We start from the raw sequence: 12,480 nt of genomic DNA on the forward strand, positions 1-12,480 counted from the left end.
GTTTGTGATCACTTAACAAAAATATCGATTATTTGCAGTTTCCGTTTAAATTTCATATGATCATATTTCAAATTTCATATGATCATTATAAAATGCTTTCCTAAAGCATAGTGTTAAATAAAAGCAGAAAATAAAATTTGACCCGAATCGTGACCATGCCCCATTAAGTTCAAAAGGTTAATATAATTTCATTTCCATTATTTTGCCTATAATGTATACTGCCTATAATAAATGCTTGTGCACTCTATAATGTATATTTAAGGGAGGAAGACAGGCATAAGTGTTTCACAAACATCTCTTGTCACATTTTTTTTCAGAAAAGATGACAAAACTAAGCTATATAGCTTTGACATATGCCTGTGTTTTGACATTAGGAATCTGCAAGTTCTTGCCGGATGTGTAAGTACATACATTATCATTTCACTAATGCTAATGCAAAAACTTTAAATTATTATTACTATTTCTGGGATACCTAACAGCTAAAATGAACGATATTTTCTTTTTATTTTACATTACAAACTAGAAATAAAAGAGCGCGCAAGTGCGGTAAATAATATTTTACCCTCATAAAAGAGCTTTGTATTTTATTTTTTGTACACATTTTTAGCATACATTTTCTTTTCCTTAATTGTGTTTTATTTCTAAAACTATTATTTAAAATCAATTTTTGAAATTAAAAAGTAACTGGTTTGATATTTGGAGAAGCAGGCAGATGAAAATCTAAACTTATATTGATTATATGAGGTATAATTTCTTTTTGCTGCAGCTGAGTAAAAACTTAAACTATTTCGGATTTTTACTGTAGTCTGTATGTGTTTTATTGTTTCAAATGAATATATAATACCTTTATTTTAGCACCATCTTTTGTATTAAATGTCAAACCTTAATTACATACATACATCATGATTTTATATCAAACTGGAAGTGGTGTAGTGCGTGGTCATATAGTATTTCTTTTTTAAATATTGTTCTTCAGGTTAAATTAAACTATAATTGTTTTTTACATGTATTTCAAATGAAAGCCTACTTTGAAACAAAGGGTGGGTTGGGGGTGGGGGGGGGGGCTGGTTTATAAAAAATGAATATTTTTGATTAATTTCACGACAATAACTGATGAGTTAAAATTCATTTCTAGTTTACGGACATCATCTTACTAATTTTGAAATACCAAAGGTGCGAGCAGTTACTCTAATGCAAGTATTTTGAGAGGTTTTTTTAGGGCGGGGGGGGGGGGCAAACGTCGTCATGTATAAGTTCAGAAGAGTCCGTGTGCATCAAATTGACTTCTATCATTTTTATAATTCTTTCTGTGAAGAAAGACACATTATATGTATATATGCTAAGTATTGATTTTTAGTACTTGAAAATCCAGCGGAACGTGGCTACGATGAATACGATGTTTTTCGAATACAATTATCTTTTTTTTTCAAGACCGGTCAAGATGCGCTTCGCTTTTTTCATTCATGCTTAAAACAAACTTTACTTTTTAGGTGTTACAAATACCTCAAGAGGAAAATATATTGTAAAATATTATTGTATTTTAATATACCAATATGTGATATTGTGTTGAAAGTAAAATGCAATCAAATACGGCGTCAAGTGCACATGCACTAATTATGTTAGTTAAACACAAGCTGGTTATTACCCTATCATTGTAGGCAATATGACTCGGAATTCTTCAACAAGCTTCAACTGGAAACCGACTTGCAAAGGTAAAGCGTTGTCTTACAACATTGATAAGCTGTTTTATCACTGACTCGTTTACATGGCAGTCTACGTGTTAAAATGTTTTTTATTCAGGGCTTGACTTTTCAATATTGGATTGTAATAAAACTTTATACCAATAGTTAAATGTGTTCAAATCACAACAAATAAAATCAAATAAAATTCACATAACTTTTTGATAAGGCATTAAGCACAAACAAAATAGACTTGATTCAAAAGATATGAAATTGCGAATATTTTTTTCTATTGATGTGTTCCGCTAAAACATTTTGGATGGCACTATCATATAAAAGTTAAAATTGTATCTGTAAGTCAATATCATCAAGCATATTTTTCTATTGGATTTATGACGCATTATTTTTTATAAACACATGACCCGCGACGCAAAATAATATTGAAAAATGCAGAAGAAAAAACAATAAAAAAATACATTTTTTTTTTATATCATTGACATCAAATATATTTAACATCAGCAGATCAAGGTCAATATAAGTAGTTTAGAACCTTAATGCTTATGTGCGTGTAGTGTTATCATCGTTCAGTTTTCTGGTAAAATTGAATCAACACTTGGTAGAGTTTGGAAAATTGATAGAGGATTTGAACTGGAATATATCTTAAAAACAGTTGTTAAAAATCTTTCTCTTTTATCAAATAATAAACACTGGTCTTTATGAATATATCAATAGGCAAAAAGTTAATTTATTTGTAGTATTTCATCTTCGCTAGCCAAGGGTTTTCGGTCCACTTTGCTCCCTATAAACCCTTGGCGGACTTTACTACAAAAACTCGGTGATGTGGTGGCGCTATCAAGCGAGCAACTTGAGTTGCGTCCCTTGCATATTTACATTTTAATCGAATTAAACAACGGGTTATATACACACTATCTCATTAATACAACTTGTTGACTACCGAATATCGGAAGATAATTATCGATGTTATTACATACGAATTAGGTTATAACCTAGGGGAAGCACGGAATGTTTTATTCATAGTGTTTTGTAAGGACCTGTACCGGGAGTGAAAAAGTCGCCGATTTATATGAAAGCTTTCATACCATAAAACCAGGTATCTGCGGACAAAAAAAATTAAATAAAACACATCTCATTGAACCCTTAAAAGCAATAACCATAAGCAGTAACATATATGTTATGCTATCGGGATAGACAACTTCTACATTCGCTACGTTTACTTCCCATGCTTTCACGCGAACAAAGACAAGTTTGTAGAACTATGTTCATTCCCAGTAAAACATACTGGTTTTTTACAACAATCTGGTCAGACCATCGTTGGGGAAGCACTGTACTCGAGAACTTGTATCTCAACTTGTTAAAAGCACCGAATGTTTTACCAAAGATCACACTTGTGTTTTCTTTTAAAGTTTATATTTACCAGCACTGCGATTGGATCAGCTAATCGCAGCTGCAGCCAATCATAAAACGGAGCTTGTCACCGAGTTTTCGTAATGAAATCCGCCAAGGGTTTATGGGGAGCGAAGTGGACCGAAAACCCTTGGCTAGCGAAGATGGGGTAAAGCTGATGAAGCGATATGTTGCGATTAGGGTAAAGTATTTTTATGACTAGAGTAAATAAACTTGTTTAACATTTAAATATTTACATAGCTTGACTTTGTAACTGCTCTCTCATAGTTTTACTTTGTAACAGTTTTAAACAGTTTGTTATATTGAAATAGAACTTTTTTTTCGATATCCATCACTGATTCTGTCGTTTTTAAAAGACGTCATACTTTTTGAACTACACGTAGATATATTTTATAAGGTATCGGATGCACAATTGAGACTGAGGTCTCGGGAAGTTCCGTTATGACCTCGGTAGATTACGGAGATTGGAATAAATTTTCAAAATGCATGTAGAAATATTTTTATTTAACATGATAAACAATAGAAATCAACAATTTATGCATAAAGTAACGCGATTTGCCGCGGTATGCATTATTCTTTTTCCCACGGCGCATTTGTGTAACGATGACGTGAAGAAAAAAAACATACTTTATTGAGTAAAGTTTGCGGTGCGTTTATAACGCATTCAAACGTAATATAGGTCGTCATAATAATTGATTCGGAAGATTGTTTTTGTTGTGCATAATTTAAATTTGGATATTCGAGCGATTGCATGACCCTATTTAATGAGTTCGTTTTTTATATCTAGTTCCATCAATGTGCATTCAAAAATTATACATGCATAATGTTATAATGTACATCTTTATTTTTCATCTAAATTTATTATATTAACATATGAATTGTTATTCGAACGTTTGTTAAATTTCCTAGTATGGAAGAAACACATCACATCGTGCTTTAGTATTTGGAGATATAACATATGATTTAATTTTTTTTAAACTACAGACCCTAAAATGTACTACTTTACCACTTGCTTGCTAAACGGCGGTTCAACCGAAGCGCTTAACAGTTTTCACGAAACGCTGCACGCTTTGCCCGACGCTAAACAGTTTGCAAACCGCCTTTGAAACATAATTATTCACATTATTATTATTATTTTTTAGGAGTGTCCATGCTGTAAATTTTGCTGGGTTGGTGAAAATACGTTGTTAATTTTTTATTTGCACAAGCCGAGAATAGAATTTAAAATTAATGCCTTGCAATCAAATGATTATTTTTTTTCTTTGATCATACTAACCGCGCAGAAGAATATTTTCCGAACATAAAACCAGAAAAAATTCAAATCCACTAGAAGATACGCATAACGAAATAAAAATGAAGTTTTCGAAGTGTATCACTGCTTTATGATTTCCTTTTTTAAAATTCTAAACATTGTTATGGAAAGAACAAAATAAATGATTTAGATTTCAGACCGAAAATCTGGCTGTATAACGGCGGATATTTTCAAGAATAATTGCTTGGACAAAATATATTGTAATCATTGTAATTAAACATCTAGTTATTTTCTGTTAAGAGGGTTGATAAGAGTAAATAATTCGCATTTCATAGAATATGAATAGAATATTTTTCATTATTTTTTGTTGTTGAATTTTCTATCATTCCAAATGATACTATACAGCATAAAAATCAATTATACCCAATGAAATCAAATACCCAATATTTGATAAACAGGTTCTGGCCGTTAACCGATGTCCAAGGTTATGTATGATAACAATACCACAGTGTCACTTATAGTTGATTCGAATTGCCAATGGAAGTCATTATGATAATTTGTTAACGATATAAAACATGTTGACGGATTGCGTATTTGAATATTGTACCGATACGGAAACGTTATGGGCATTCTTAATAGGCAGCCTCCGTCTCACAACTGTCTTATTCTTTTGTTTGTTGAAAAAGAATACAAGTTTGCTTAAAGATGTACAAAGTACAATGTTTATTGTTATCTATCAATGAATTCTCAATAACCTGACGAACGTTTTACACGGTTCTCGCACGCATTCCTCGTAAGGCTTTATGCGCCTGATGTGACCCGCATTCCACGACATCGAATCGCTGTAACGGTAACAAATATTTCTTCGTGCAGACATTTTGCTGAATAAAAAGCTTAAGATTTAAATGTTTAACTCTCAAATTACAAGTTTTAATCGTAAAGTAATAGACAAAAATCAAAATTACAGGGTAACGGGAATATGCGTAAGTGTATGTGATTGCGAGGAAGGGGGATAGAATAGCGTGACTTCGACATGGTCATTGTAGAAAATTGAGAAAATCTGTTCATAGCATTGAAATATGTATGTTGGCAATCTATTTTTATTAGATATTAATCATGTATACATAAGTCTTTGTCAGACGCCAAATAGCAGTACGTGTAATTTTTCAGTGTTGTTGTGTATTACGCAATGGGTTATAGATTTGCTCGAAGAGTACGCTTCTAATCTACAAAAATAGCCCCTTAAGATAGACCCAGAAAAGTATCTCAGAAGACATTTATGCTCTCTATAAGAAATTTCTTACAGCGTTACCCTTATCACGTATGAAGTTTTAAAAATCTTTACCTTAGTCATGAACTTGCTTTACACAATCATAGTAAAAAAAATCCCTGCTTTTTCGCTTTTGTAAGGATAGATTCTGCAAATGCATTTGTTTCGTTTATACACTTCAAATCGTGTAAATTAGTGTATTTATTCCGTCATACTACCTCAACGAATGCGTAAATCTTGTCTAAACAAATCGAAGCTTGCTTCCCTATCGCCATCTTGGACTAGGATAAAGTGCGTTACCATAGTCCGTTTCTACACAGTGTCATTGTAGTGTTATGTTTCACTTTAAAAAACTAACAAATTGACCTTCTTTTCGGATTCACGGCCTTTGATTATTATTTCAATGATTAACAAAAATCATTCAAACTCTTACACAAATATTTAGATTTTCAGAATTGTATAAAAACTACCGTCTTCGCTAGTCAAGGGTTTTCGGTCCACTTCGCTCCTCATAAACCCTTGGCGGATATCATTACGAAAACTCGGTGACAAGCTCCGTTTTATGATTGGCTGCAGCTGCAATTAGCTGATCCAATCTCAGTGCTGGTAAATATAAACTTTAAAAGAAAACACAAGTGTGATCTTTGGTAAAATATTCGGTGCTTTTAACAAGTTGAGACACAAGTTCTCGAGTACAGTGCTTCCCCAACGATGGTCTGACCAGATTGTTTTAAAAAACCAGTATGTTTTACTGGGAATGAACATAGTTCTACAAACTTGTCTTTGTTCGCGTGAAAGCATGGGAAGTAAACGTAGCGAATGTAGAAGTTGTCTATCCCGATAGTATATACGTTACTGCTTATGGTTATTGCTTTTAAGGGTTCAATGAGATGTGTTTTATTTAATTTTTTTTGTCCGCAGATACCTGGCTTTATGGCATGAAAGCTTTCATTTAAATCGGCGACTTTTTCACTCCCGGTACAGGTCCTTACAAAACACTATGAATAAAACAGTCCGTGCTTTCCCTAGGTTATAATCTAATTCGTATTTAATAACATCGATAATTATGTTCGGATATTCGGTAGTCAACACATTGTATTAATGAGATAGTGTGTATATAACCCGTTGTTTAATTCGATTAAAATGTAAATATGCAAGGGGCGCAACTCAAGTTGCCACCACATCACCGAGTTTTCGTAGTGAAATTCGCCAAGGGTTTATGGGGAGCAAAGTGGACCGAAAACCCTTGGCTAGCGAAAATGGCTTTACCCTAGCTGGGAGGAAATCTTCGGCTCGCGTTATCTCTATAATTACGATCGATTTAAAACTAACACCGCCTAACATATACTGCGCAATAATTTTTAGAATCAACCCTGGAAAAGGTGAAAACTTGTGCGAAAAAATTTCGCCAAATCGGACTAGGGTAAAGCGCGTTACCCTAGTCCGTTTCTACAGTGGAGGCTCTAAAACTTCAATAAATAGTTTCAACAGTGCATTATTTTTCATTTGTTTCATTTTAAAAAGGAATTAGCCTTATGTAATGATGAACAGGAGCCTTTTAACCTTATACGATCAAGGGTTTTCTTTAATGTTAAATAAAGTTATATTTTATTACTTCTTTACAAACTTTTTTTATTTCAGAGAGGAATCGTTTTCAATGTCACTGAACAACCTTAATCAATTTCTGACTGATTTGCAACGGTATAATTTTTGCAAAGAATTTAGAAAGACAGAGTGTTCAATATTCTATGAATGTTATTTTACGTAGTACATTGGTTCTTTTCAGCCTGTTTACCGTAAAATTCGACGTGCGCGCACCCCTTGTCAAAATGTTGAATTACTTTGCAAATTCTGACGAAACAAGAGATGTTTGTAAAATACTTATATACCCCCTCTCTTGGAAACATCTGCGAAGAAAATGAACCTTAACTGCAACTAATTGGAAACTGCAAATGATCAGAATTTTTCTACGTCCAAGGCACTTAATTCTGTCACAAACTGCTTGATTGTTTCCAAAATTAAACTTGACCTAATACTATTTTGAATAATCTGTTTTAGAACAACGATGACAAAATCTATAAAGAATAAAAATGAACAAAAACATAATTTTTTCGATCGAAAGTCGAAATGCTCTTGTAACAGTAAAAAAATATTGAACTCTGCAGCTCTCCCTAGGAAAGTATTATCTTTAGAATTTCTTAAATGTAAAATCACCTTCTTATATCTTTAGTAATAAAAAATGTGAATTACTAGTTCTCGTTCACGTCCTATACCTTTGTATTTTCACTTTAATCAAATAAATACATGCATTGGAAGGGTGATAATAATGTCTTTAAATTCAGTTGTTTTTACATGTACGTAATGATTTTGTACCTAATCATTTGGGTTTTTTCTGCTCGCATTCTTACTAGTGTGATATCGGTTTGTCCAGTGAGAGATTTGTTTGTCTTACATTGTATATTACTACGCCGCTTTGAAACGTAAACACACACTGTCTGCTCTAGAGAAACGCATAATAATTGATTGATATTATCCATTAAGTAATTGTTTTGCTTAATGAATTACAATTTATTATATTTTCATTGATGAAACTATTGTATCTTATCATTTTGACTTGCACTTTTTAAAGCACGCGGAGGGATAAATCGAAAATAATTTCTTGAACATCATAACAGAGGATTGTCTGACATCGTTTTTTAATGTAAAATGCGAGAAAAATAATCATTCAATATATACTCATATGGTATAGTATAATTTCCCTCGGTGCCAAGATTCATGGTCTAGGACTCAACAGAGTCTGGTCCTAGACCGTGAATGTTGTCTTTCCGGTGGAATTTCACTATCCTACTCTCGTAATAATGAATGATTTGTATCAACTGAGTGAAAATTTCAAGTTAGTTTTTCTGATCACTTTTTGTCTGGCGTCCGTCTGTCTGTCCCTGGACAATTTTTGGACCCCACGGGGGTTTCAAAGTTTGATGTATTTTAATATTTAATTACCGTGGAATCATAACATTTCGTGGTGGCTCAATTTTCGTGGAATTCGTGGGTACCTCTCATGTACGAAATAACATCCTCCATGAATGTGATAAATTAGGGTAATAAAGTCAAATTTCCTTTTGTAGATACAGTTGAACTTCGATTTCTCCAACACCGATATCTCGAATACATTGGATATGCCGATGTAATTTTTAAGTCCCAAACACCTCTTTTGTTTTACGTATTTTACCCTCGATATCTGAAATACTCGGATATCTTGAAGTTTTTCAACAGCCCCCTCTAGTTTGAGATAACGAAGTTTGACTGTATATAAGAATACACGAAATCACGTCCCCACGAACCTGTAAAATTTAAGTCATCCACTAAAATTGGCCCCCACGAAATTTAATGATTCCACAGTAAACAATTATTTAAGATCTTTCAGAGAAACGCAACACTTAATGTGTGATATGAGTATGAAACCATCCTGTAACAAAAGGACCTCAATGATTTAACTCTCGATTACCTTAAAAAAATTTATATCTTTTTATACAGGATCTATTTTACTGCCATGTTCAAGTATTTTGTAAAAGACGACAAATAACTGATTTTATTATGGATATTGTTGCTGAAGCCCCATGTGTCTCATGTTATTTAATACAATCGCCCTATTTTACAGAAAATCAAGAGCAATTATACGATCTGTTGGACCAGGTATGCTTGACAACGTTGATATCCTCACAAGAATATTAAAAGCGAGTATGTATTGAAACTAACATATTTTCATTGCAATCTGGCCTTTCCGACGTGTGGTAAAAGAACTTAGAATGTATTACGTAGTCATCCATGACACTCTTTTTAAATTTATAATTGACACGTAGAAACTCAGAACATTTTATTTTATTTTATTATTGAAATATTTGCTTTCCCTTGGGAATTAAAATTATACTAAGAAGTAAAACAAGTTACTATTTATTAATGTGAAAATTTTCCAGTCAAATGCATCATTAGATTATTCCTGGTAAGCTGTCAAACTTGTTTAAGTCAATGACCCGACGCTTAAAGCTCATGTGAGCATTTCTGATCTGTCGTCCGTCTGCCTGTTCGTCTGTAAACTTTTCAAATTTTCAATATCTTCTCAAGAACTACTGGACCAATTTCAACCAAACTTGGCACAAAGCACCCTTGGGTAAATGGAATTCAAAGTTGTGAAAATTAAGAACCACGCTTTTTTTGCAAGGAGAAAAAATTAGGAATTATTGAAAGTTTTTGAGAAATTTGTGTGGAAGCATCCTCAGGTGGTGTAAATTCAAAATTCTAAAAATTATGACACCCATGGGTAAGGTTGGGCCAACATAAGGGGTTTATCTTTTACCTAGGAATATGTAGAGTAAAACTTATAAAATATCTTTTCAAAAGCTTTTAATCCGGGAAATCTGAAACTTATGCAAAAACATCCTCTGGTGGTATAGAAACAAAGTTGTGAAAATCATGACCCCCGGGGGTAGGGTAGGGCCCCAATGGGAGGGGGGTGTTTCGAATATATAGAGTAAATCTTTTAAAATGTTCTTGAAACCTAATCAGACAGAAAACTAAAACTTATGTAAAAGCAACCTCAGGTGGTGTTGATTCAAAGTTCTTAAAATCATGATCCCCAGGGGAGGGTGGGGCCACAATAAGGTCAATTTTTTTCATATGATTATATATAGAAAAATCTTTAATCAAAGAGAATCAAAGGGAAACCAGTTGGCCAGAAAAGCTGATACTTGTGTGGAAGCATCCTCAGGTAGGGTACATATAGACTCAAGGTGTGTTCAAATCATGATCCCCGGTGTTAGGATTGGGTCACATCGTAAAGGGGGAGGGGCAAAAAAATACATAGGAATAAAAAGAGAAAATCTGTTTTTAGAAACCATTTATTTTGACATTTTGCTGATTCTTTAAAATTGTTTAGACTTTGGCCCCTGGACGATTCTTAGGCCTTACAAGGGGGGTTCAGAGTTTGATGTAAGTTTATATCCCAAATGTAAACAATTGTTTATAATCATTTTGGAGTTGCAATGCTCAACATATGATGTGGCTATAAAATTATCATGTTAAAAAGTGACTTGATTATTACCATAAAAATATCCATGGTAAAAAACATAAATTTTTATTTTTACTGGATCTACATGTATTATACCACATTGTCCACATAGGTTGTATTATGACTCAATTGAGCAAATTTCATCATTCATATTGTTCCTCAGGTGAACAATGTGACCCATGGGCCTCTTGTTATGGGCAGGGCCAAAAAAGCATAAAAAGGCACTATTTCTGAAAATCCTACCTACTCACACACATGTTGGGATAAAAACTGATTGGTTGGTTATGATGTTTGTGTAGCCCTTTACCAAAGTTCTGAAATTCAAGGCCCCTTGATCTGGAGTTCAAGCCCTAGGGCGGGACAAATTTGACCTTAAAATGAAAATGTATGAAATCTTTAAACATTTTCTTTTCAACCTCAGCAATAGTAAAGATAAAATGAGTTCATAAATCTAATATCTGTTCAGGAGGCCCTCTACAAACATTGTGAAAATTTTGATTTCTGGGTCACGGGGCCCTTGGGAGGGGCCATTATGGATGTATAGTGAATATGTAGTTAATATTTGGCAGTTTCAGCAGATTAGGGTTTAGACTCCAATTTGAAACTTTTGTAATTGCAAAAATGATACCCTCTGCCATGTAAATTTAGGGGCGATAGTACTCAGGTAACTCCTGGTCTGTAGGCCTTTTTTATTAGTTGGTATAAATAATTTCTCAATCGTTAAAACGGTTTTTTAATGGTACAAACGAATTAAAATCGTACAAATGCATCTCTAATGGTACAATCGAATGTTGACAATAATTTAGATGTTTAAAAATCCAAAGAAATGACCATATATATGGTTTGAGCTTAAAATGGTCCCCTAAAATGAACATCGTCATTTTACTATAATAATTCGTTGTTGTATTTGTACAAATTTACATATCAAGTTTTTATATATTTTTTATTTTAATAAAAGTGCCCACAATTTAAAAATATGACATCATTAAGTTTACCTCTTCCCGCCATTTTCGCATTCTTAGCGTACAACGGCTTTTTATTTCAAGTATTAATTTCATATATATAGTTCTTTTTACTGTATGCAACTCATTCTTCGTTGTTTGTAATATCTATTAAAATTACTTTTCTCAGAATATTTTTCAGAAGCCCTCAAAGAGCTTTTAAGTGATTCAAAATCACCTCAAGGGAAACGCAAAAGATGGATCGTATGAAAATTATTGACTGCTGGTGCAATGTAATAATTTTACTTACAAATACATTATACGGTCATTTATTGCTCGTGTTTAAAATTTACAACAACAAAAGATTTAGAATTGAATTCCCGAGCATAACAGTGCTGTGCTTTGTACATGTATGTGATTGTTTGGATGTTCAATTACAAAACAATAAAGTGTTCGCAGTTTTCACAAAATATTTGTACTTTTAAGTTCAGTTTACTCAAACTCTAATTGTTATATAAAAAAACAAAACAATGATTTACCAATTTACTCTATCAGACATTTGTTTGATTTTCCAGTAATAGATATTCGCATAGGTTTTCTGGTGTACCAAATTAAACACTTCAGTTCTATTAAACAGCCGAAAACAGTCTTGAGAATTAATATTGTTATTAAAAAAATTATTTTTTTACATGTAATAGAAACTGTTCCTTTGAATGAGTGTATGCCTGTTGGTTGCTTATTTTCAATAAATATATAGAACCATCTCACATCTGAAAGTATTTAAATAGTCGTCAACATTGTTTGGAAGTTCAATATTCACATACTAGTAATTCATGTAATATATATTT

At 32.9% G+C, this 12,480-nt stretch overlaps 1 protein-coding gene across 1 annotated transcript; it reads left to right on the forward strand.

Moving 5' to 3' along the window:
* Nucleotides 1-271: 271 nt before the first annotated feature.
* Nucleotides 272-12,077, forward strand: LOC128172129 (uncharacterized). The gene is made up of 5 exons (XM_052837899.1): nucleotides 272-399; nucleotides 1,659-1,712; nucleotides 7,268-7,327; nucleotides 9,285-9,364; nucleotides 11,823-12,077. The coding sequence occupies exons 1-5, from the start codon at nucleotides 323-325 to the stop codon at nucleotides 11,900-11,902; spliced, it is 351 nt and encodes a 116-aa protein (XP_052693859.1). The 5' UTR covers nucleotides 272-322; the 3' UTR covers nucleotides 11,903-12,077.
* Nucleotides 12,078-12,480: the final 403 nt, after the last annotated feature.

The sequence above is a fragment of the Crassostrea angulata genome, chromosome 1, assembly GCF_025612915.1.
Source record: "Crassostrea angulata isolate pt1a10 chromosome 1, ASM2561291v2, whole genome shotgun sequence".
Lineage (NCBI taxonomy): Eukaryota > Metazoa > Mollusca > Bivalvia > Ostreida > Ostreidae > Magallana > Magallana angulata.